Consider the following 22,774-nt stretch of genomic DNA (forward strand, 5'->3'; position numbering starts at 1 on the left):
GATCTCATAAATTACGACCTCTAATAATAAAATTGGCAAAGCTAAAAGTCCTAGATGCGCCATGTTCTTACCACCAAATGTAACTGCTTTGATCCAGCCTATGGATCAAAATGTATTAAAAATCACGAAAGTCATTAAGAAATCACAAGTTTTATTATGAAATTATGACTGAAAAGAATATCACTTAAATTTGCTGTGGAAACTTGTGAGCAATTAGAACCAAGGATTTCCCAAAAATTTTGGCATAAAATAAGAGATAATGAAGAGTATGATGGTGAAGATGAATTAACGCTGTTAATTTGTCCAAACGATTTTTAGAGCAACTACAATATTCTAAAGAAGTTGAGCTATGAAATAGCGACGTTTATGAAATTCAAAACATTTAGGAGAAGAAAATGGTCCTGAAGAAGAAACCGATGTTTCCAAAAAAGAAAAGACCAGAATAGATACAACCCATAAAATCATTTTTTACAAAGTGTTCATGAAAAAGAAGTATTACAAGCAAAAAAGTACAAGGTTTTTAGGATTGAGCCGAAATTGGTACCTCAGGCATTTAGTACAGTTCTGATCTTGTGGTAATTACTAAATCCACGTATAGTAAGTATGGTGAAAAATATATGATCAGAAAATAAACCTTTTTCTGACAAAATTTATTAAAACAAAAACATGTCGTAGTTCAATCTCTCAAGAAGGTTTCCTGCAAAGTCAGAATACAAGGAGATCTTGTATTCAAGAACATTTGAAAGCCACGAAAGTCTACGACAGGGAGATGGGCTGCCATATCTGGTTTTTAACATCGCCCTGAAAAAGCTGAAACTTTGAATATCTACATAAATGAAGATGAAAACGAAAAGAATAACTCTGGACAAGGCTACTCCACAGTGGAACGTAAAATAGAAACGCCAACAACTGATGTAGTAAAGGCAGCAATAATTAAGTCGAATAACAGATCCCGTTAATTCGAGTTAATTAAAAATGGAGGTGACATACTTATCTTTAAGTTATATAATATAATATGTACCATATGGTAAAATGAGGTAATGCTAGAAAACTGGTCTTATGTGCCCAATATACAAAAAGATATTCCAATCAATACAGATAAATAGAAATACCGAACTATTTGGCATTAATAATGGTGCAAGACAAGGCAACATATTTAATAAGGAATATCAAGTTATTGGATACGCAAATGACATAGTCTGCTGTCTACACACTAAAAACATTCGTAAGGCTCGAACGGCGCCAACTCTACACGGTCAATAGTATTGTCAATATCCCCTCCAATTTTCAGTATTGATGCCCGAAAATCAGAAAATCTGGATTTTTATCAATATTTACCGTCAATAAAATTTTTCACCTTACACGGTCAATATTATAGTCAATATGCTAAGATGTTGTCAATATTATTGATCGTGTAAGGGCCGCTTTAGAGATAAATTTTATATAAATCAAGTATATGGTAGTAAAGGCTGGTGGTGAAAACATACCAGAACATTTAAAAGTTGGGGATGACAAGATAGAAACGGTTAGCAGTTTCGTATACTTGGAATCCTTTATGAATAATAAAAATTCGGGCAGCGTAAAGATAAAGAAATAAAGAACAAGATAATAAGAGGCGTTACAATTTCGAGTTCTATCTTCTATATTGTGAACTTAGAGATAGTTAACTTTATCAAAGTGCAAAGGTTTAGATGGACTGGCTATGTTGTCAGAAAGGACATAAAAAGTACCACAAAAATTAGCTTTGATCTCTCGATCTAGACCTGTAGGTAGAAGATCGATTGGGACGTAGAAGAAACGATTTGTGCTCAATGTGGAGGAGGACCTAAGAAAACTGAAAGTCAAGGGTGGGAGACGACAGGTGCGGTATTCACAACAAGCTATAGAGTCCCAAGCATGATGATGTAGATAAGCCTTGTATTGGCTCATTTCATGTATAATGTCAAAAAAAGTGTTTGTGCTAAAATGATCAAGGATTTCTAAAGAATCTCTTTACGGTAAATTAATCTTACATCCTGAATTTGGCGCCGTTTAAATTTTGAACTACGCTGCGCCACATGACGAAAATAATCGAGTTTGTCAAATTATTTCAATATCATCAGAAATAAATGGGTCATGGAAAATATTTGTATTTTACATAACCTCTTATCTCTTTTTATAGCCATTACGGTTTTCTTTTAAGAAATTTGTTTTTATTTCGTACTCGTGTTATTTACTTTTCTTTCAAATTTCCTGGCTTCTTTACGTTAACCTTAACATTAGTACCTTCCTCCTTATATACAGGGTGCCATAGTAAAGTAACCAAACGATCTAGACAGCCGCTCTAGGCACCAAAACATACTCCATCATGTTGCTTAAGCATGTTCTGAATTCTAAATTGATATCCCAATAATCGAGTGTTCTCTGATTTTTTGAACACATGTCTGCTGGAGCAGATTTTTCTAGAAAAATTCGAATAACTCGAAAATGGCCGACTCAAATTGCAAAAAGTAATGTTATTCATAAACCTTGAAAACAGACAAATCCAAATATGTAAAAATATATAGGGTGTTCCATTTAAAAAATAAAGTAGGTGGCGACTTCCGGTATAACCGGAAGTATTAGAAATCTGAAAATATTTTAGTCGAAGAGAACGCAATTGATAATACTTAAATCTGAATTCTCAAATTTTTATTTTGGCCAGAACTCCAGAAACCTCTAATAACCGGTCTTCTTCTATCCAGGAAAGGTTCCTAAGGTTCTATCCAGGTTTCTATCCAGGAAATTGTAGAAAATTCGCTACGTGTTAACTCTCCGTTAAGAATTAATGAAATGTTATGACGAAGTAATGGAATTTGGCATCATTTTAATGAAATTCCTGGTGAGAAGAAGAGGGCAGAATGTGTTTATTGCAAGTCTACTCTCAGTTCAGTAGAAGATCTGTGGGAAACTGAAAGAGACACCTTCCCATAAAACATCCAATTGTACCCTTATACAGAAATAACATAAAAGAAAATACACCACCTTGTTCTTCTTTCGGAAGAAGCCGCTCTCGATCACTTATATCGACAGTAACATCAACTGTATCAACTGTTACAAAAGAATCATCTTCAACAGGATTTATAAATGTTGTAAAGCCCCTTCCACCTATCAAGAATAAAACTTTGCATTTACAACTGTTAAAAATGATATGTAAGTAATATCCATTCAGTTTGGTGGAAGATAAAGAAATTGAACAGAAACTGTGTAGCTATAAAACCATATGAACGCAATCGTATGATTTTGGTCCCTACACGTACCTTCGACATTGCGTGTAGATATAGTTTTGGTCTATGAGGCACTTTTTATTTTGGGTATATACAGAGTTATTCTCAACCTATACGCACCAACTTAGGGATCTATTCCTCATGACAAATAATGGCTAATAGAAAAAATTGTAGTAAAAGATTTCTGTTTTCCTAGATATCCGATATATGCGGCGACATCTAGGTAAGGTGCTTCCCAAAAGATGGAGAGGTCGAGGTAGTCTATTGGCCTGACCATCTCGATCGCCCGACCTCAATCCTCTTGATTTTTATTTTTGGGAACACTTAAAAAGCAGTGTACGTCACCGAAGGTAATACTGAGCAAGGATTGCGAAATCAGATACAAACTGCTGCCGAGACAATCCGCCAACACCCTGGTTGAGGTCGCTCTATCATATCATCTCCAAAGCGTACAGTCTTTGCTTCCAGAAATCATCTTACACAACAAACTATCTCATCTGTTTAAAACTGATACCACCATACTTATTTCATTTTCTGCATAATTTTTTCGATGTACATTTGAGTGTGTCGTTTGCTCACGTCCTTCTGATTGCAAGAGTTGCCTACACAAATGATGTCAGGCAGCCTTCCTTTCTTCCATTGATCTAACCAAAACGTTCGAGAAAGTAAGGATAAAAGAATTCGAACAGGGCAAACATTACAAAGTATGTAATGTAAACTGTGGTTACACTATGAATGATTACTAAATCAAGATTGAGTACTATGCAGATGATGCCGTCCTCTTGGCTGATACTGAGGATGGCATACAGTGGTTAACAGAGGCATTTAACATTGCAGCTGAGGAAGTTAATACTGAGCGAGGATTGCGAAAGCAGATACAAACTGCCTAATTGAGTCCAATTGTGTATAGGAAATATTGGAAACAACTTGGAACACTTGCTTTAATGTCATTTTAAAATCTTGATTTGAAAGTAAATTTTATAGATATGTAGGAAACTAAAAAACTTTTGCTAAAATTTTTTTCAACTATTACTCATTATTTGTCATGAGTAATAAATCCCCAAGTTTATGCGTATAGGTTAAGAATCACTCTGTATACAGTCTTAGTCCTTAAAGTGTTAAGGTGAACAAATTCGGTAGCTAGAGCAGGCTTGGTTTTATTCTGTTCACGTTATCGCGAGTACACTGTATTTAAAAAAAATTAATTTACCTAAAGAATCCCTATTACTACTATTTCCTGAACTATTCACAGGAATTGTAAGTGATGTACTTGATGGTCGCGAATATTGACCACTATTAGGCCGACTTAATCGTTTTTCTTTTTCAACTTCCGATCTCAACGGCCGTTTTGGTGTCAACTAAAATCACAAAATCAATGACATTTCCATGTTTATAATAAAACTAATTTACATCTTGAGTTAATTCAATAACGGGCGTTGTTGTTCCATTAGTTGTTGAAATAATTTCACTGTCAGCATACCATTGTGATGAACCAATTATAATACTCGGACTATTAATGCTCTCAACTTTATTCGATTTGCGTTTTTCTTTTGGAGTTTTATTTCGTTTTTTCGACATGGTTAAGTTATTTGAATTTCTTGACGGTGATAAGATACTTGTTTTGCTGCCACTTAACGAAGATGTTTTGCTATAAATTATTTTATTTTATTAATAAAAAAGGATTTTAAGATGAACACACAAAATAAAACATTTCAATATTTATAAATAAGCCCAACTAAAGCTAGTGATAATGTACAAGCAGCAAACTACACGAGTTAATATAATTAAGACGCCACAACGGAAAGATAAAATTTCAAAATATTTACCCAGCCTCCATAAAAGATGCAACGAGCGGTTAATGTAACTTCAATCAACTAAATAATATAATAATTTAAGATTTAAAAATATTAATAAATAAATAAGCCATTCTCTTTAAAAGAACCGTGTTTTAAACTATAAATTAAAAATAATTGTTTCGTCTAAGACATCCCGAAAATCTCAAACGAATTTTTTTTAAATTGTGTTAAAAATAGATTAATTTGTTTCAGTGCTGCCTAGAGAACGTCACGGCTAGTGAGGGTCGCCTGAAAAAATTTAAAATCCTCCTGTTAGTAACCACAGGTTCTGCTCAATATGCGCATTAACTGTTAGCTTTAATTAATAATGTAATTTATTTTATTTATTATTACAATCACTATCATTAAGCAATTCGAGCGAACAGCCGAGTTTTCTATATGAAATAGCAGTACGAACCTGGATAATGTAGGATTGTTTGCATTAAAATTAAACTGCGTGAAATTTTTTAATGCTGGGATTTGTGTTGCACGCGGCATCTGGGGTTTCCTACGATAATAAAGCCTTTTGATTAGCACAAAACTTAAATATCATTTTCTTTATTTCTTTAAGATCAAATTTAGAAAATCTCAAAAAAATAATATTTAAGTTACAAAGGAAAAGGATTTAGAAAAAATTTTATTTTACTAAAATATTATTAATCATTCTAAATTTGGAAATGATGAACCACCACCAAAATTTATTTACATAACCAAAACTACCTAACCCAAAATAATTAATTTAATTGGATGGTGTCATTTCATTTTCAAAAAGGACTTTTTACAAGGTGATACATTGTTCAAAAAAATTTCTTTTTTACTAGACTTACTTATGAAAATTAATGTTCACAAAATTAATAAAGTCGACTTGATGTTTATAAATTGAGTAAATTATTACGATCTGTTCGATATTTTATTTATTTCCCGAATTAACCAAAGTGTAATCAAGACTTTCACCTCAACAAAAAGCGGTGAACCCCAGAATCCTGATCAACCTTGCTTAAAAAAGGGTTAGGCTATGGGTTAAATACCCATTCCTGTCAAAATAGATGGTTATAAAACCTAAAAGATCGCTTCGGAATAGAAGATTGAACCGGATACGATTAAAGCTACGAAATATGGAATACACAATAGATACAATGTGTTAATTAATTATCGTACATCATCATTGCAAGTATGCAACCAATATCACAGTATTGGTATTGCAATACGCGATTTGCATATTGGTTGCGATATTGGTTGCATACGTGCAATGATGACGTCGGGTACGATAATTAATTAACACAGTGTACATGGAATGTAAGAAATTTGAACAAATTGCTGAATAAGGGGTAAGAAATACGAAAACGTACGTAATAGTAAAACAGGAAAAGGGGAAGAAAGAACGTGGAGTACCTTTTATTTGAAAGAATTAGCAAACTAAGACTGTACAAACACGAAATTCTTTAATTTGACACTAATTAACTAAACAGACGAATAAGAAGTAGAAGTTAAAAATCATTTCTATTAACACTTACAAGTTAGAAAAGTTTATGGAAATTGCCCAAAAGAATGGACATTAAATTATTCTAGGGGACATGAATGCTGAAATAGGAAAATAAATACAATTTCAAGGAGTGATAGGAAAACAATTGTTGCGCAATGAAAAGAGCGAATATTGAAAATTCTTAATAAATTTTGATGCAAGCTATAATATGATAATAATTTCAACCCTCTACCCACATCAGAACTTCCACAAGGTGGAGCGGACCACACTAAATGGATCCGCAGGAAATCAAATATATCACGTCTTAATAGATAAAAAAAAAAAACCAACTGGCATCTAAGATGTGAAAAGACGGAGATAAGTTGCTGCTTATCTCCGTCTGTTGGTCCAAGTAAAATTTAGATGCGGAATCTCAAGAAACAACACTAAGCGACAAATCCATAAGCGAATAAACTGTAACAATCTTACAAACGAAGAAATGAGGGAAAGCTTTGAATAAGAAATCACACAAAAACTGGCAGCTACTGACATGTGTCAATAAAAGAATAGTGGAATAACATTAGAAGAACAATAATACAAGCAGGATACAACTGCAAAAAGAAAAATAGCTACCTAATTAGTTTCACGAATCCTGCAAACAAGTCATAGAATACAGGAACAAAATGCATAGAGAGCATATGGCAAGAAGGACCAGGGAGAGAAGAATGGAATGTGATGGACGAAGAAAAACAAATAAGACATGCAGGAAGAAAAAAAAGGAATATAAAAATGAACTATTACAAACAACAGAAACGTATTTCTTGAAATGCTCCTCCGTCAAATTCTATTCTTCTCTCCATTTGAACAAAAATTAAGGATACAAGCCTCGAACAAACCTATAAACCTAAACGTAAACAGAGGGCTAAATAGAAAACAACATGCAGGCCATAAAGGATACCTGGAAACACTATTGCCAAAAACATGTCAATACCAAGGACAGTAGAATCTAACAGGACTGCTACATCCATTGTTGTGACAATCTGCCCGCAAACTACGTCACACCATTTTCCACGCCCAGCTGTTGTTATGGTCTATGCATTTGCTGTGTATTTTTAGAGGTTATATCCTAGACGTATTCATATTATTTTTAAAGTTTTATGTTTTTAGACGTATTAATGTCTATCATATAACCTCTAAAAACACAGACAGTTACCAGGCGTGGCAAATAGTGTGACGTAGGGTGCGGGCAACCAACCCGTAGTGGACTACAAAAATACAATGGATGTAGCAGTCCTGTTAGATTCTACTGTCCTTGGTCAATACCAAATAGTAGCTCCAAAAACAGAGATAGAAGTATCATCCATCAATGAAATTGAAGATGTTATAATTTCACAGTAAAATAAGAAAGTTCCAAGAATCGGCGAAATACAATGCATCCACATATTAATACTAACAATAAGTACATATATGGAGAGAAGAGAGAGAATACTTAGCGACTGGAAGAAGAGCATAATCTGCCCAAGCTATATAAAAACACTCTTACTGAGCGTCTGCCTGGAATATACAAGCCTAGTTATGTAAGCTAGGATACCAAGCTAGATAACTGTCCTGGCTTGCTGCCCTCGCTTGGAAGATGCTAGTGCTGTTTACATGATGCCAGTAATTTTAAGCCAACACCATTGCAGGCGGTTGTCGGTATTGACGGTACAACACGTCCGTAATGCTAGCTTGGCTACCAGCTTCTCCGGCCACACGAAGCTAAACCCAAGTCAGGACAGTGAAATCAGTGGTGGGAGAAGATTACTAGCTTTAAAAATAGAACGGGAAGCTATTAAACTATCCTGGCTTCAGACACTAGCTTGCTAGCCTGGAATAAAGCTAGTTTTGTATACACGAAGATAGATGCACTAGCTTGCTATCCTAGCTTACAAAACTAGGCTCGTGTATTCCGGGCATTAGGTATTTAAAATTACGCATGAAGTGAAGCAAGGAGATGGGTTCGCTCCAACATCTCCAATTTGGGACTGGACTATCTTATAAGAAGAACGAACATTGGCAGAGATCACCTCATATTATAATAACAAAATCAACTTAATTCAACCCGGGCGATATCATCATATGAGCAGAAGAGGATGCGGAGAAAGCCCACGCCTATCTTAAAACACACACCAAATATATAGGCCTTGAAGCCAATATACAAAGTATACATGAAACATAACACTAGTTGATAATATAAAAACAGTTGAACAATTTACATATCTGAGAGTGGAGCTGAGCAAAGATGGCTCAATAGTGGAGGAATTACATAAACGAATAATGCTACCTAACAATGTATCCTTCGCACTTCCTCGCATATTTGGATCATAAACAACCCATCAAAACTTTAAAATGAGACTCTAAGTTGAACATCTTTAAGAGATATTGAGAAGATTTCTAAATCCAATAAAAGAGAACAACTTATCACGAAGTAGTCTCCACTGACAGAATTATGCAAGTTTCCAAGGTTAATGTGGACCGGGCATGCCATAAGGATGGAAGATAGTAGAATTTTGAAAAAGCACACAACAGCAAATGCATAGAAAGAGACTGGCGGGAAAGCCGCGTCAAAGATGAGAAGATAAAATAGCAGAAAACGCAATAAACATCTTCAGGGCCCGCATATGGAATAGATCGGCTGTAAACAGAGAAGGATGGAGAAAATCTTCTTAGAAGATAGTCCAGTCCCGAATTGAAGATGTTAGAGCGAACCCATCTCCTTGCTTCACTTCATGCGTAATTGTCCTCTTTCCAATGAACCAACCTATTTTGAAAAATAACTTCAGTTTTTGAGAAAACAATATTTGAAGTTTGGATAAAATTTTCGATGTTGCAATTTTCATAGATAACTCGCAAAATTCGCTATAAAATTAATTTCTTGAACGATCCTTGTGGAAATATCACCAATTATTAATTAAAGTATCCTCTTTTTAATGCAACAAGCTGTTTTGAAAAATTACTGTCAGTTCTTGAGAAATAAATTTTTGAAATGATTGACAATTTTTTCGAATTTTTCAATTTTCGCCGATTAAGTTTTAAAAATTAGTATAAAATCCAGTTCTTGGAATATGAGTATGAAAATTTCCCAAAATGTTAATAAAAGAGTCCTCTTTCCAATGAACCAACCCGTTTTGAAAAATAACTTTCAGTTTTTGAGAAAACAATATTTGAAGTTTTGATAACATTTTCGATGTTGCAAGTTTCATCGATAATTTTCAAAATTCGCCATAAAATTAATTTCTTGAGGGATCGTTGTGGAAATATAACCAGTTATTAATTAAAGTATCCTCTTTTTAATGCAACAAGACGTTTTGAAATATCGCTTTTAGTTCTTGAGAAATAAATTTTTGAAATAATCGACAATTTTTTCGAATTTTGCAATTTTCGCCGATTAAGTTTTAAAAATTCGTATAAAATCGATTTCTTGGAATATGAGTATGAAAATTTCCCAAAATGTTAATAAATGTGTTCTCTTTCCAATGAACCAACCCGTTTTGAAAAATAAGTTTTAATTTTTGAGAAAACAATATTTGAATTTCTGATCAAATTTTCGGTGTTGCAATTTTCATAGATAACTTGCAAAATTTGCTATAAAATTAATTTCTTGAAGGATCCTTGTGGAAAAATCACCAATTATTAATTAAAGTATCCTCTTTTGAATGCAACAAGCCGTTTTCAAAAATCACTTTCAGTTCTTGTGACATAAATTTTTGAAATGATCGACAATTTTTTCGAATTTTTCAATTTTCACCGATTAAGTCTTAAAAATTCGCTAAAATTTTCGTTAAAAGTCGTTTTTTGTCAAAAGATAAATTTTGGAAGATAAATATTCAGATAAAAAGATAATTTTCATGCCAAATTAAAAGTATTTCCTTTAATATGATTTACGACACTCCGAAAATGTTACAATTGTAATTTACTCCTCAAAAATTAATGAAATCAAGCAACATTTAAGACATGCTCCGAGAAAAAGACAAAATATGAAGCACCTGACAAGACACGAAATCCCTTATTTGTGCTCAAAATGAGATTGAGATTGGTTTTTTCATTTTGATTAACAATTGGATTTATGTGGCAGATAAAATCCATACATAGTATTGTATTCTAAAAGCCCATCAAAGCGTTTTTTTGACTCCATGTTTTTAATTGCCAATGGAGAAATGAATATTAGCCAGTTGAAATGTATCACTTTATTCATTTGTGAACATTTTCAGTTTTACTATTAAATGATGAATCATTTTTGTACCACCTTGTTGTCTATATATAACATGACACAAACCAATTATCTTCAAACACCATTCATTAATCAAAATTAATATTGTTTAATAATAAATAACTTAATAACAATGAATTTTATGAAAGTGAAAATGTACTTACTCATTTGCGAAATCTGATTTGGATTCCACACAAACACTATGATGTCGTCTTATGGTGACTTCAATTTTTAAATCAGAAGTCTAAACAAATTAAGAATATTATATTAATAAAATGGAATTGGAATAGCAATATTTTTACCTTTTTTCCATATTTTTCAATAACATCGTCCTTCATATCAGCAAAACATTTCTCAATCCGCTGATGTAAAGCCCTTAAAGACGGTTCAACTCGAGCGCCATGAATTTCAATGCAAAGTTCTAACAACGGAATTTGTTCGGCGATCAAATCTTTTAATTTTTGTATCAAAGTATGGTCATCAGGATTATTTTGAATATAATCGTCGTTAAAGAAGGCTTCTTCATAATTCATAATGCCTCCCATAACGGCAGGATCGACGATTCCATTAATTTTTAAACTTAACCCTTTCACTGAAACATTCGGATCTCGATTATATTGTAAAATCAAATTTCTAAGATCTTTATTCGATTTTTCCATCGTTTCAATGGCGTTTTGAAGTGGTGAAATCTCGTATGTATTAGAAGAGACCACAGGAAACCAGAGTAAGATACCCGGAAGCGAATATGACGTGTATAAAATTGTTCGTTCTAGCCATAAATTAGCAAATTCGTTATTGTTTTCTTGATTTTGTGGTTTCTTTGATACTGGTCTTGAAAAACTAAATTTTTGAATGTGATTGAATTTGTGATAAGCGACGATTTGTTCGGCAACCGGTTTTCCGGAAAATCTGTGGTTTTTATCATCCATTACTGGATCAACTTTGTTTATTTGAATATCTAAATTTTAAATTAAGAAATTATAATAGAAGAATGTTTAAATTTAATATTGGTAATAAAATAATAAGGATACATTGGCCATTAGATTCTTTTATATCATCACCAGGAGGTGTTAATTTATTAAAACTAGTAGCATTAGGAAATATGTTTAATATTCTCGCACTAAACTCGGAAATTCTTTCATAGTCTTTTCCACGATAAATAAAAACTTTGTTTCTTATAAAATTGGGAAATCCTTGCCCGAAATAACCAACACGAAAATATTCCGGTGATGGTCTCTTAATATAATTCTTCATAATATTACTATAAAATTCCGCCATTTGTTTATGCAATGAACAAAGTTGCTCGTAATCGAACGTTTCCTCTTCATACTGTTTCACCAATTCTTGACATTTCTCCAAAGCACATTCCCACATCTAACAATAAAATAAAACATGAAGACACAAAATTAAATCATAAAACATACTTAATTACATTTCCTTTACTAAAATATTCAATCATTTCTTGATATAAAATTTCTTTTAATTCCCTATGATTTTTGGCTGATCGATATTTATCTCTATCAATTCTTAAAAGTGGCGATAAAGGATCAGTTGACCACTCTAATAATTTCGTGTGCAATTGCAAAGTAAAAGCAGCTTCGGTGAAATTCATACATTCTTTATGCAAATCACACAGTTTATAAACATACCGAATATACATTTCTTTTCTTTTAATTTCAGAATAAAAATCTAATAAATCTACGGTACAACTCATCCAATTCTCTTTATTTTCATCATTAACAACGTGTCTATACTGCAACAATCTCTCCATCAATCTTTTAATCATTTCAACGAATCGAACCCCGTCTTTTAACGATGTATGATTCGAACATTTATCGTACATAATTTCAAAAAACAAATCCTTATAATTGTCATCACCGCTTCCACCTTCAACCAAAGCATCCAGTTTCAAAATCATTTCGTTTTCAAAATCATTAAAGTTTCCTTTAATATCGGATGAATCTCGTTTGGTATTCCCAAAACTTTCAAATAAACGCTTTGACGAATAAAATTCGCATTGCATCATATCGAAAAATATCGGAATTGTCGCTTTGCGAAGTTCTACCTCCGGTATTAAAGTCATTTCTAAAATGAGTCCAACTAAATTTGGCACAAATTTTAATTTGTATTTTCCCAAATTAAACCACATCGCTTTTACTTCAAATCCCATTTCTCTTCGCATATCTTTGTAACGTCTTAAAACGCGAAGCCGTTTGTTCGCTGAGAAATTTTCTAATTGTAAAGCCGGTTGAGTCATAAAAGCGATTGCGCTGTGGAAGAAGTTACTCCAAGATTGTTGGTCGAAATTTTCGAAAAAATATTCTTTGATCGTGCGCGAACAGAAACGTAATGCTTTTAATATTATGTGATTTTGCAGCATAATCATTTCAGACCAATCTACTGGGAAAACGGATTGATTGACTAGTTCTTTGAATACTATTAAAATTTCGGAGAGAAATTCACGTTTATGGATCGTTTCAGTTAATTGCTTTATGTATTGATCGTAATGTTTTTCAGTCATTTGACGGAAAATATCTAACATTACTGCTGCTAAATTTCCCTAAAACAAACGATTTTAATTAATACGATCGATTTCGCTTAATTGAGACCACCGCTTATTTGGGACAAATTTCAAAGTAAGGATTTAAACTATCTAATTAATGTATATTTTAATCGCTTAATTGGGACAGCTTTCCGCTTAATGGCGACAATCGCCATCTTGACAGCTCGATACCCCAGAACCACACCGTAACAAGTCAAAAAATGTAAATTTTTAGTTATGTACGGCTAATGCTAGTTTGAACTGTATCTACTCGATGCTATAGAGAAACAACTAAAGCTTAGAAGAACAACCAGTAGACGGCGCCAGTTACTGTATAGAATTAGTTTGACTCTGTAAATCTAAAGCGTAACAACTCAAGTTGTTACAGTGTTGAATTTGTTTTGCAAATGCTTTGTTCAAAATTCAGAGTAATAAGGTAACAACTCTACTTGTTACTTTCTTGAACTGAAATAGTTTAAGAAACTTATAGAGTAAAGAGTTGTACTCAATCTGAGTGTGGTTCGAAATGAGTGAAAATTTAGTAAAAACTGCACAAAAAACTGCATAATGAGTCTAGAATGATGTATATAGCTAGGTTAGCAACTATTTCAACTGGTGAAGAGAATGCCAATGCGATAGTGGTAAGTAGTTACTGCTTTTGAAAATTATACTGACAAAACCTAAAAATAAAACAAAAAATTTATAATTCTTAAACCAAAGGTATAAGTTGAGCAAATCATTAGGTTTGTTCCAACAAGCGGTCGGACTCGTCCGTTACTCGTCAAATGCAATCGCACATGTCAAGTAATGTCGTCACATTTCAGCGGATTTCATTGCATTATTTAACTGTGCGATTGCATTTGACGAGTCCACGACGAGTCAAATCGCTGGTTGGAACAAACCTATTACCTACTCTACATTTACCTACTCATTTACAAGTTATTCTCAGTCTTACTTGTTTGGCTTTTCTGTCAAAGTTTAAAACAAACATAAAATAATTTTTAACAATCTAATATTTCCTCCACGAAATTTTATTGAATTTCTTTTAGAATCAGGAGACATGTTCACCACCTGTCATACTAAATCAAGACATAACATATTATGATGTGGATGAAAGAAAAGACAAAGTTGTAATTGAAGAAAGTTTTGAAACAGATGTAAGTAGAAATAAACAAGATAATGTGTATGAAGAAGAAGACCCAGTCGGAGAAAATTTGAACACGACTGTTAATACCGATTTTGATAGTGACGATAGTATCAAAGACAAAAATTACTGTCCTTCTGATACGTTGTCTGAATGTGATGAAGAATCTATTTTAGGGGAGGTAAATCATGAAGATTTGAAGATGGAAAATCAAAATACGATAATAGAAAGTGAACAGGAAATCACAGACCCAGCCGATAACAATACTAAGCCAAAGAAAAAATTAACAAGAAAACGAACGAGAAATCCCGAATCTTGGGAAAAAAATACCCGGAAGAAGAGAAGAAATATTGGACAAGAATATGTTAGTACAAAGGGAAAAAACGTTGTTGCAAAGAAAATGAAAGATCCCTGTTCAGAAAAATGTAGACTAAAGTGTCGCTCTAATATTACAGAAGAGAGAAAGAATTTATTTGAATATTACTGGAGATTGGGTGATATCGAGCAGCAAAGGTCTTTCCTGAATAAATGTATGTCTGATTGCATAAATCCTGAGTATCGAGCTTCTAAACCTGGTAGCAATCGCTCAAAAAATGTGAGATATACATTTTCAATTGATGAACGCCGTATCCAAGTATGTAAAACATTCTTCAAAAATACTTTGGCCATAAACAATAGAATAATTTTTACCACGATTAAGAAAAGAAATGTGCAAGGAGGCATAAACAAAGACCAAAGAGGAAAACGTAAAAGTGATAAAGCAATACGGGAGGATATAAAGGACGATATTAGGACGCATATAAATTCTTTTCCCAGTGTGAGTTCTCATTATTGTCGAGCGCGGACCAATAAAGAATACTTGGACGGAAGTTTAAATATCAGTACTATGTACAGACTGTACGTCGAAGACTGCGTTAAAACTGCGCCAAGTCTTAAATACTGAAACAAACATAGGATTTCATATCCCCAAAAAGGACCAATGCAGTTTATGTGAAAACTACAAAAATGGGAGCGAAGAGAGTAAAAAACTTATTAAACAGAAATTTGAAGATCATCTTGAACCTAAGAAGATAAAGCTAAGAGAACCTAAGAGATGATCAATGTCATTGATCAACATAAACACTGATAAAGAAAAAGTAAATTGGAAGGATATCAAAGTATTTAGAGTAGAAAAGGAAGAACCTTTTACAATTCAATACAAGACATCTTATGGACAAGAATCATTCCAAAAAATTCAGGTGCGAAAAAGTCTGAGATTGCGAAATAACAGGAATGTCTTGGACCTCACTCCAGCTTATACAAATCCTCCCACAATTTCTTTGGACAAAAAAAAGAATTTAATGGAATTGTGCGCCGAAAATGCTATCAAAAGTGTACACTGGCCCTTTTATGAATGTTTAATGACTTCAAACACCAGCAAATCTGAGACAGAGTCCGAGGATGAATAATTTTATATTTCATGAATATATTGTTCTCCAAATTAAGTATTTTTTATACAATATTTGTATTTTTGATATTACTCATAATAAATGCGTTCTTATCTTTTTTATGAATTATTTCTATACTTGTTGCAATATATATTTTTATTACATTACCATATTTAATTCAATAACGTAACAACTAATATCAGACTTCTGTTTTTACGGTAATCAGGTAATTTTTTTTTTATTGGACAATACTCACAAATGTATCAAGTGATTCAATGGTTATGAGCCAGTTCAGAAGTTAATTAAAATCAAGGATAATTAGACTATCGGTATTTTTATGTCACCTGCATTTTCAAATAGTAGTTATCTCAAAACTTTAAATTTTGACTTGTTACTGTATGGTACTGGGGTATCGAGCTGTCTCGCCCAATACAATAAAAACCAATTGTAATTCTTCAAACATGGTACAATATGTAGTGACATCATTCATCATATTTTTATGGCTTTTATGTAGTGATGCGACTTTCGACTGAACCAGTGCTGAAATGTTGCACCAGTCTGTCGGTCATCGTTTTATCCGTTCAATATCGTTTGAAAACGCCTGCCTGATGATTATTAAGGGGGTAGTGCATGCGAACCACAACACAATTGTACAGGAAGAGATAACAGTAAATCCTGGTAATCTAACCAACCTCATCTGAGATGGGAGAAATGGTCCTCAGACTATTAGGGGCTTAAATAAAATAGCTACGAAACTTAAACAGCTTTAGAATCGTGAGGCCCGCTTTCGAGGAACCCTCTCCGTGTGAAGAAAGTGTCGTGGATTAGCTGCTGACATCATTGGCAAGCTTGGAGCTCACATTTCATATCAAACTGATTTGGTTTTTGTCGTGAGTTCGCTCGCGTATACCGGTTCAAGACGACAACCAATAATACAATGAAAAGTCGTGTTATTAAATTACAAGAAAATGAGACCATGCAGTTTATCGAATTGTATGCTAGTTGATGCAACTATCGAAGACTACAGAAGGCGAAATTTGAGAATGGTAGCAGCTGAGAGAATTTCTAACGCTCTTAATATTCGTAGATTTGGGCCGAAAGATGTTATTTCAAAATTTAAAAACCTAAAGAGTTCATACTGTAAGGAGTTGAAGAAAAGTGTGCAGTCTGGAGTCGGAAATGATGACGTTTACAAGCCAAAAATTATCTGGTTTGACCTGTAGCAAAGACCTGATCGCAAAGTAACCATAAATTTTGTTTCAACGTTTACTGCTTGTGTCATATTTGTATCTCATTTTAAAATCAGTGGTGAAACCCCTTCCAGAAGGTAATCAAACTCGCGTTCAGACATTCGTAGCAAATATTAAAAATCCTCAATGTAATCAGAGTTGAGCTACTTGCAGTAAACATGTACTGCAAGTAAAGTGTTAAGTACTTTTTCACTTTAAGTAGTTTACTGCTGGTACTTTCAAATTGTGGGTACTTAATACTTGTACTTTCAGTATTTAGCTTAAAATGTACTGGATACTTGTTACTTGTTTGACATAAGAAGTACTTGAAGAACTATTTGTTTACTCCAAGTAGTTTATCTACTTCCAGTACTTTCAATAGTAAGTAAAATAACAATTTTTTTAAGTTTACTTATACCTAACATTTATCATCATACGTATATTAGTTATATACTCAACAGTGATAGTTTATACCTTATCATTAACCATTCACTACATATTGTTAGATTCATTCCTAATTCCCATCCCATCTCTTTACTATTTCAAAATTTAAATTATGCAAAATAATTCGCAGTTTGTATTTTTGATGTTTCAATAAGTTTTGATAGTTGCGGTCAGAGAAACGTGTTTAATCTTGTATGGTATTGGCGACTGGCCGGCGCAGCGTCGACGCGAGTCGGTTATTTCAAGTTAGTGCAGCTGAGTGAATAACACTGTTCTACTGCGTATGATTACTCAGTACAGGAGAATTATATGTACATTCAAGGGTTATAATTACTTTATACTGGGTACTTGAAATTTTAGTTTCAAGTAAAATTGCTTATTACTAAAAGTACTTTTTAAAAACACTTGTTACTTATTACTTGGAGTAAAAATAATTTATAGCGCTACTTGTACTGGTTACTGGGAGTACTTTTCCTATGTACTTGTTACAGCTCTGAGTGTAATTATTTCTTAGCTTCCTATCAACCAAATTATTTGCTTTTAAGTATCCACTTTCTATTCTAACCCACCATCGCCTATTTTTTCCGTTTTTCTTTCAATTTTGGCAACTGATTTATTCTTTGTGCTAAGGTAGATCCAAAAATCGAACTCACCACAGCACAAGTCTCGATGAGCAGATCTTTCATGGTCGACTTTCCGCAACAACTAAATCATCTGGTCCCTTCAGGACATGCACGAAAGCAAGTACAAAGACGTGATACACTTTCGTTTTCACGCATCTTCACAACGGACGCCAATAGACAATCTCAGCAACGACAGGAGGACAACGATTTAAGGATATCTAGTAGATAAGAAGAATTTTTCAATATTCTATAGTGGAAGACAAGACTTTTTTAAAGAACGTTTTCTATGGACAGGATATGATTTGCTGATAATAGTGAGTAACTTTAAGCAAGGATAGGTAAAGAATTATACGCAACAGAAATAATGGGATTGCATTATGAAATAAACCCGAACGGAACAAGACTGTGCCAAATGGCTAACGCCATGGCAATAAACACAAAGAACGCAGACTTCCAAAGAAAGAACACCTATAAGGGTACGTGGCAGATCACAGGAACAACCAGGACGAATCAAATTGATCATGTTTTCATAACAAAAAGACACACCTCATAGATAATAAATGTGGGAACATGTAGAAAGGCAGTGATAGTGACGAAATCAAAATTGGGATATAAAACGACCACTCATAGACCAGGAACTTGTGGATATCTTGAATACCTTGAATACATATTCGTTATTTTCGAAAATTAATTTTGCTAAATTACCTTAAATACTCGTTCAAGTGAGTAAAAATGTTTATTTTGTATTTTTATCCAAAAGTAAGGTTGTTATGAAACATAAGAAGGTTCAGAGTTGCAACGTTAGCATTATGTTTAGTATAAGTTGAGTGTAAATTAATGTAATAAGAAAAAACGATACGAAAGTGTGAACACGTCATTCTATTTACACTAGATTTTTACTAAATAATTTTCCTGGGTTACCCACCTGCCAAGTCGAATTGCAGGTGGGTAAGATTTCCGAATAATGAGATGCCCATTCAAATAAAGGAACTAAGAAGTTTTCATAGAAATATATCCAAGGACAACACCAATACAAGACATGATAGCAATAAAACTCAACGTAAGTTAGATAAAATAGATAATTTTACAGAATTTTAATTTAAAAGATATAAAGAATACCATTATAACTATATAGAAGCTACTAAAACGGTAATAAATATTTTCAAAACTAGATTGTCAATTAGAAGTTGTAAATATAAGCGGGAAATTTGATTTGATAACTATCGCAACTAGGTTGCCCGTAATAAACGACATTGAAGAAGAAAAGGCAGTTAATACATGCCATCGAACTATACGATTCCTTGCTGATTGCAGATGGGAAGAAAATATTAACTACTTATGTCTTTAAAGCTATGTTATCACGGAAAGCTAAGCTGAGGTCAGAGGGAATTGAAGGAAATTAGTCGACACCACGGAAATTGATTCATTACTACACGAATAGCTTCATGATCACCCTGGTGTGGTGGAACTAATTAAAAAACAGCAACCTGCCATCGAATTATCTTTAATGACTGAAGCAGAGTTTGAGGCCTTAAGAAAAAATAATTATTCCAGAAAAGATAATGATGTATAGAACGAAAATAAAGAAGTTCTGCATATAAAATGGGATCCTGGACCATTTTATATTTTATATGTAGAAAATCATCACTAAAAAGAATTAAAAGCAAACAAGAATATGCTTATATCTTATATGCTTAATTGGTTTTTAGTGTTTATATTCTATTATTATTGTTATTTTAACTTAAAATATACATTTTTTTATATACATAGTTTGTTTTGTATGTTCCATACCACATTTTATTAAGATATTTTAAAAAATTATTAATATCGATATGTCCCAATTAAGCGAAATCAACTGTATTTTAAACTTACCAAGTGAGGATTTTGTCGATTCATTTTAATCAGGGTTTGAACAACCAAATGTAAATCCACGGTAATAATTTCCTTTATATCATCGTAAGTAGAATGAGACTTATCATGGAAAAGCAAATTCAACATATCGCTAAGAATTTTTATACACAATTCCACCTACGCGTTAAAAAGCGAGAAAAAACCAAGTAGTTAGTAAACGATTTAATTTTAACTAATTTAAAATGTGTTAATATGCGTTTGATGAGTCTACTTAATTCTAGCTGTATGCGTGAAAGCGATGTGTTTCTAACAATTTTTTCATTTTTCACGAAAAGAAATGAAAAAGAAAATTTGTTTTCCACACATGATTGTTGTTAATGCTTAAATGAGTATGAAGTTTCATACAATTTCTAACAAAAACTTAGTTTAATAAAAATAATGCACATCTTTATTCAAAAATAATAAAGATTTGTTTTTGAAAACTTTAGAAATTGTTTGTTTTTTTGATAAATTAACATGCAATTAGTATAAACCTGTGAAGTTCTATCGAAGTTCACCTCTTCGGAATATCCCTTATGCTGGTTAATATCCGTTTCAGTCTCTCCCAGCACGCGAGCTACTTTGGCTAACGAAGTCTTGTTCATCCGATCCTGTCCTGGAATTGCCTGACCCTACAAACGCCCACTTAACCGCTACACAACTACGTTTCTTCCTTTTTTTAAACACCACTACATGTACACCAATTTATTATAAAAAAAAGGTGTTGGAAGACTTACGTACCAAAAACATGTAGTGTTAGATTGTAGTTCTACATATTTAATTTTAAGTGTTAACTTTAACTTAAAAAGTTAAAAATAATCTACTTAAAAATTAAATTTGTGTGAAATAAAAAAATTATACATGCTAATAATTAATAAAAAATTAATAAATATAAAAAAAATTTTGTACAAAAGTTTTTTTTTTTTAATTTGAGGCATAAAAGCATTCGCACCTCAACCAGACAATTAAAAATACATGACATAAAACATATTGGTGGTTTTAGCAAAACAAAATTATTCATGCAAAGTTTATCTACAAAATAAAAAAGCAAACAAGAGGCAAACAAATACAGTTTTTTTTTGAAATTAAATACGAATAGAAGAAATAGAAGAAAATTGGCGCACCTTGGGTCAACATCAACGTCAGAAAGGAAAATATTGCATCTTTGGGAAAGTTGAGAAAAACAGTGTGACGCGTTTTTATTCTTAGTTGCCAAAGTAACTCTGTGCACAGAGGAAAATAAGACATAACTGTTTTTTATTGGTTAAGTGTTTTCAAACATTAAAATATTTCTTGGATACTCACTCAATATCCTATAGCTGCTTTTTAAAGAATTATAGGAAATTAATACGTGGGTATTTAAATGTTTGAAAACGAAATATAAAATATAGAACGTCACAACAAAAAAAAATAAATAAAAAAATAAAACAAAACATTTAAATAAAGACGAACAAAACGTGGTGCACAAATTGTCACACATCATGCGAAGATATATGCTAGGGTTAAAATAAATGTAAAATAATGAAAATAAAATAGAAGCAGCAGCGGTTTTTTTTAGTTATAATGATATAGCATATCATTATTACAAAATTAAATACTTAAAAATACATTGTGGCTACAAATAGTCGAAAGATTCATGTAATTTATTTTCTCTAAGTCACATATTTGTTATAGTATGAAACGAGAAAATAAATTGACTCTAAAATATATATTTTTGATTTCTTGCAATAACAAATAAAATACTTTGTGTTACTTTTTGATTACATTAACTGAGTCTCAGATTCTAACACGTCCATGTTAGACGTTAATCTACATTTTCTTTAATTCCCATGTTACAAAAATAAAAAGTAATTTGATGTAGGTATAGAATATATTTTTTATAAAACTGATCTTAGTGGTTCATATTGAAATACATGTTCATAATGGATATTTATATAAAAATTGCTTTAACTTTATTAATTGCTTATCTTGTTGTTTTGTTTGTTTATATAGAAATAAGGGTAAAGCTGTATGTATGAATATTTTAGTTTTGTAATACAAGTAATGTAAAATACAATAAAAATAAATGGTGGGATAATAAATAGTGTATGTATACAAAAGAGATATTTATTTTGAACTAAAACTAGAACTAACACTAGCACTATCACTAAAACTAACACTACACCTAGAACTAGAAACTTTCGAGTTTCTTAAAACTGCGTTTTTTTTTTAAATACTGTCATACAGAAACCTTTTTCAGAATAGGTCTTGTATTAGTTCTGGTGATAGTGCTAGTGTTAGTTCTAGTTTTATCATATATTTATCATACACAGGGTAAGTTATTAGTATCCCAGCAGTCAATAGTTACTAAACCGTTTGAAAAACAAAAAAATTGTTTGACTCACCAATTTTTTTAAATGGAACACCTGTATATTTTATCATATTATGAATACAACTAAATTTGTTTATACAACCGTATATGTTACTATTTCACAGCGTTCATAGTTCCTGAGATATTCAATTGTTCTTCCAAAATGTGCCCATTACAGGATCTTTTTAAAAACGATGTAAAAACGACATTTTATCCGATTTTGCTTTGAAACTACGTCAGACAATAGTCAAAGCCAGTAGGTAGATGATAGTATTCAAGGATATTAGATACAATACACAGGCTGTTTAAAAACCTCAGTTACTTTTGATGTTTT

At 32.4% G+C, this 22,774-nt stretch overlaps 1 protein-coding gene across 7 annotated transcripts in view; it reads right to left on the minus strand.

Annotated features, from left to right (window-relative positions):
* LOC111416025 (myoblast city) overlaps positions 1-22,774 on the minus strand; it is a 39,516-nt gene that overhangs the window by 804 nt on the left and 15,938 nt on the right. Inside the window, exons 8-16 of one of the 7 annotated variants that reach the window (XM_023047960.2) lie at positions 20,609-20,722; positions 20,073-20,228; positions 12,224-13,351; positions 11,823-12,165; positions 11,094-11,749; positions 10,956-11,035; positions 5,499-5,588; positions 4,656-4,893; positions 4,456-4,603 (exon numbers count right to left, since the gene is read on the minus strand). In XM_023047960.2, coding sequence (XP_022903728.1) covers positions 4,456-4,603; positions 4,656-4,893; positions 5,499-5,588; positions 10,956-11,035; positions 11,094-11,749; positions 11,823-12,165; positions 12,224-13,351; positions 20,073-20,228; positions 20,609-20,722 — 2,953 coding nt within the window. Of the gene's footprint in view, positions 1-4,455; positions 4,604-4,655; positions 4,894-5,077; positions 5,330-5,498; positions 5,589-10,955; positions 11,036-11,093; positions 11,750-11,822; positions 12,166-12,223; positions 13,352-20,072; positions 20,229-20,584; positions 20,723-22,774 lie in introns of those variants that run through there. The other 6 variants (XM_023047959.2, XM_023047963.2, XM_023047962.2 and 3 more) reach the window with 6 other exon arrangements.

The sequence above is a fragment of the Onthophagus taurus genome, chromosome 2 (assembly GCF_036711975.1).
Source record: "Onthophagus taurus isolate NC chromosome 2, IU_Otau_3.0, whole genome shotgun sequence".
Classification (NCBI taxonomy): Eukaryota; Metazoa; Arthropoda; class Insecta; order Coleoptera; family Scarabaeidae; genus Onthophagus; species Onthophagus taurus.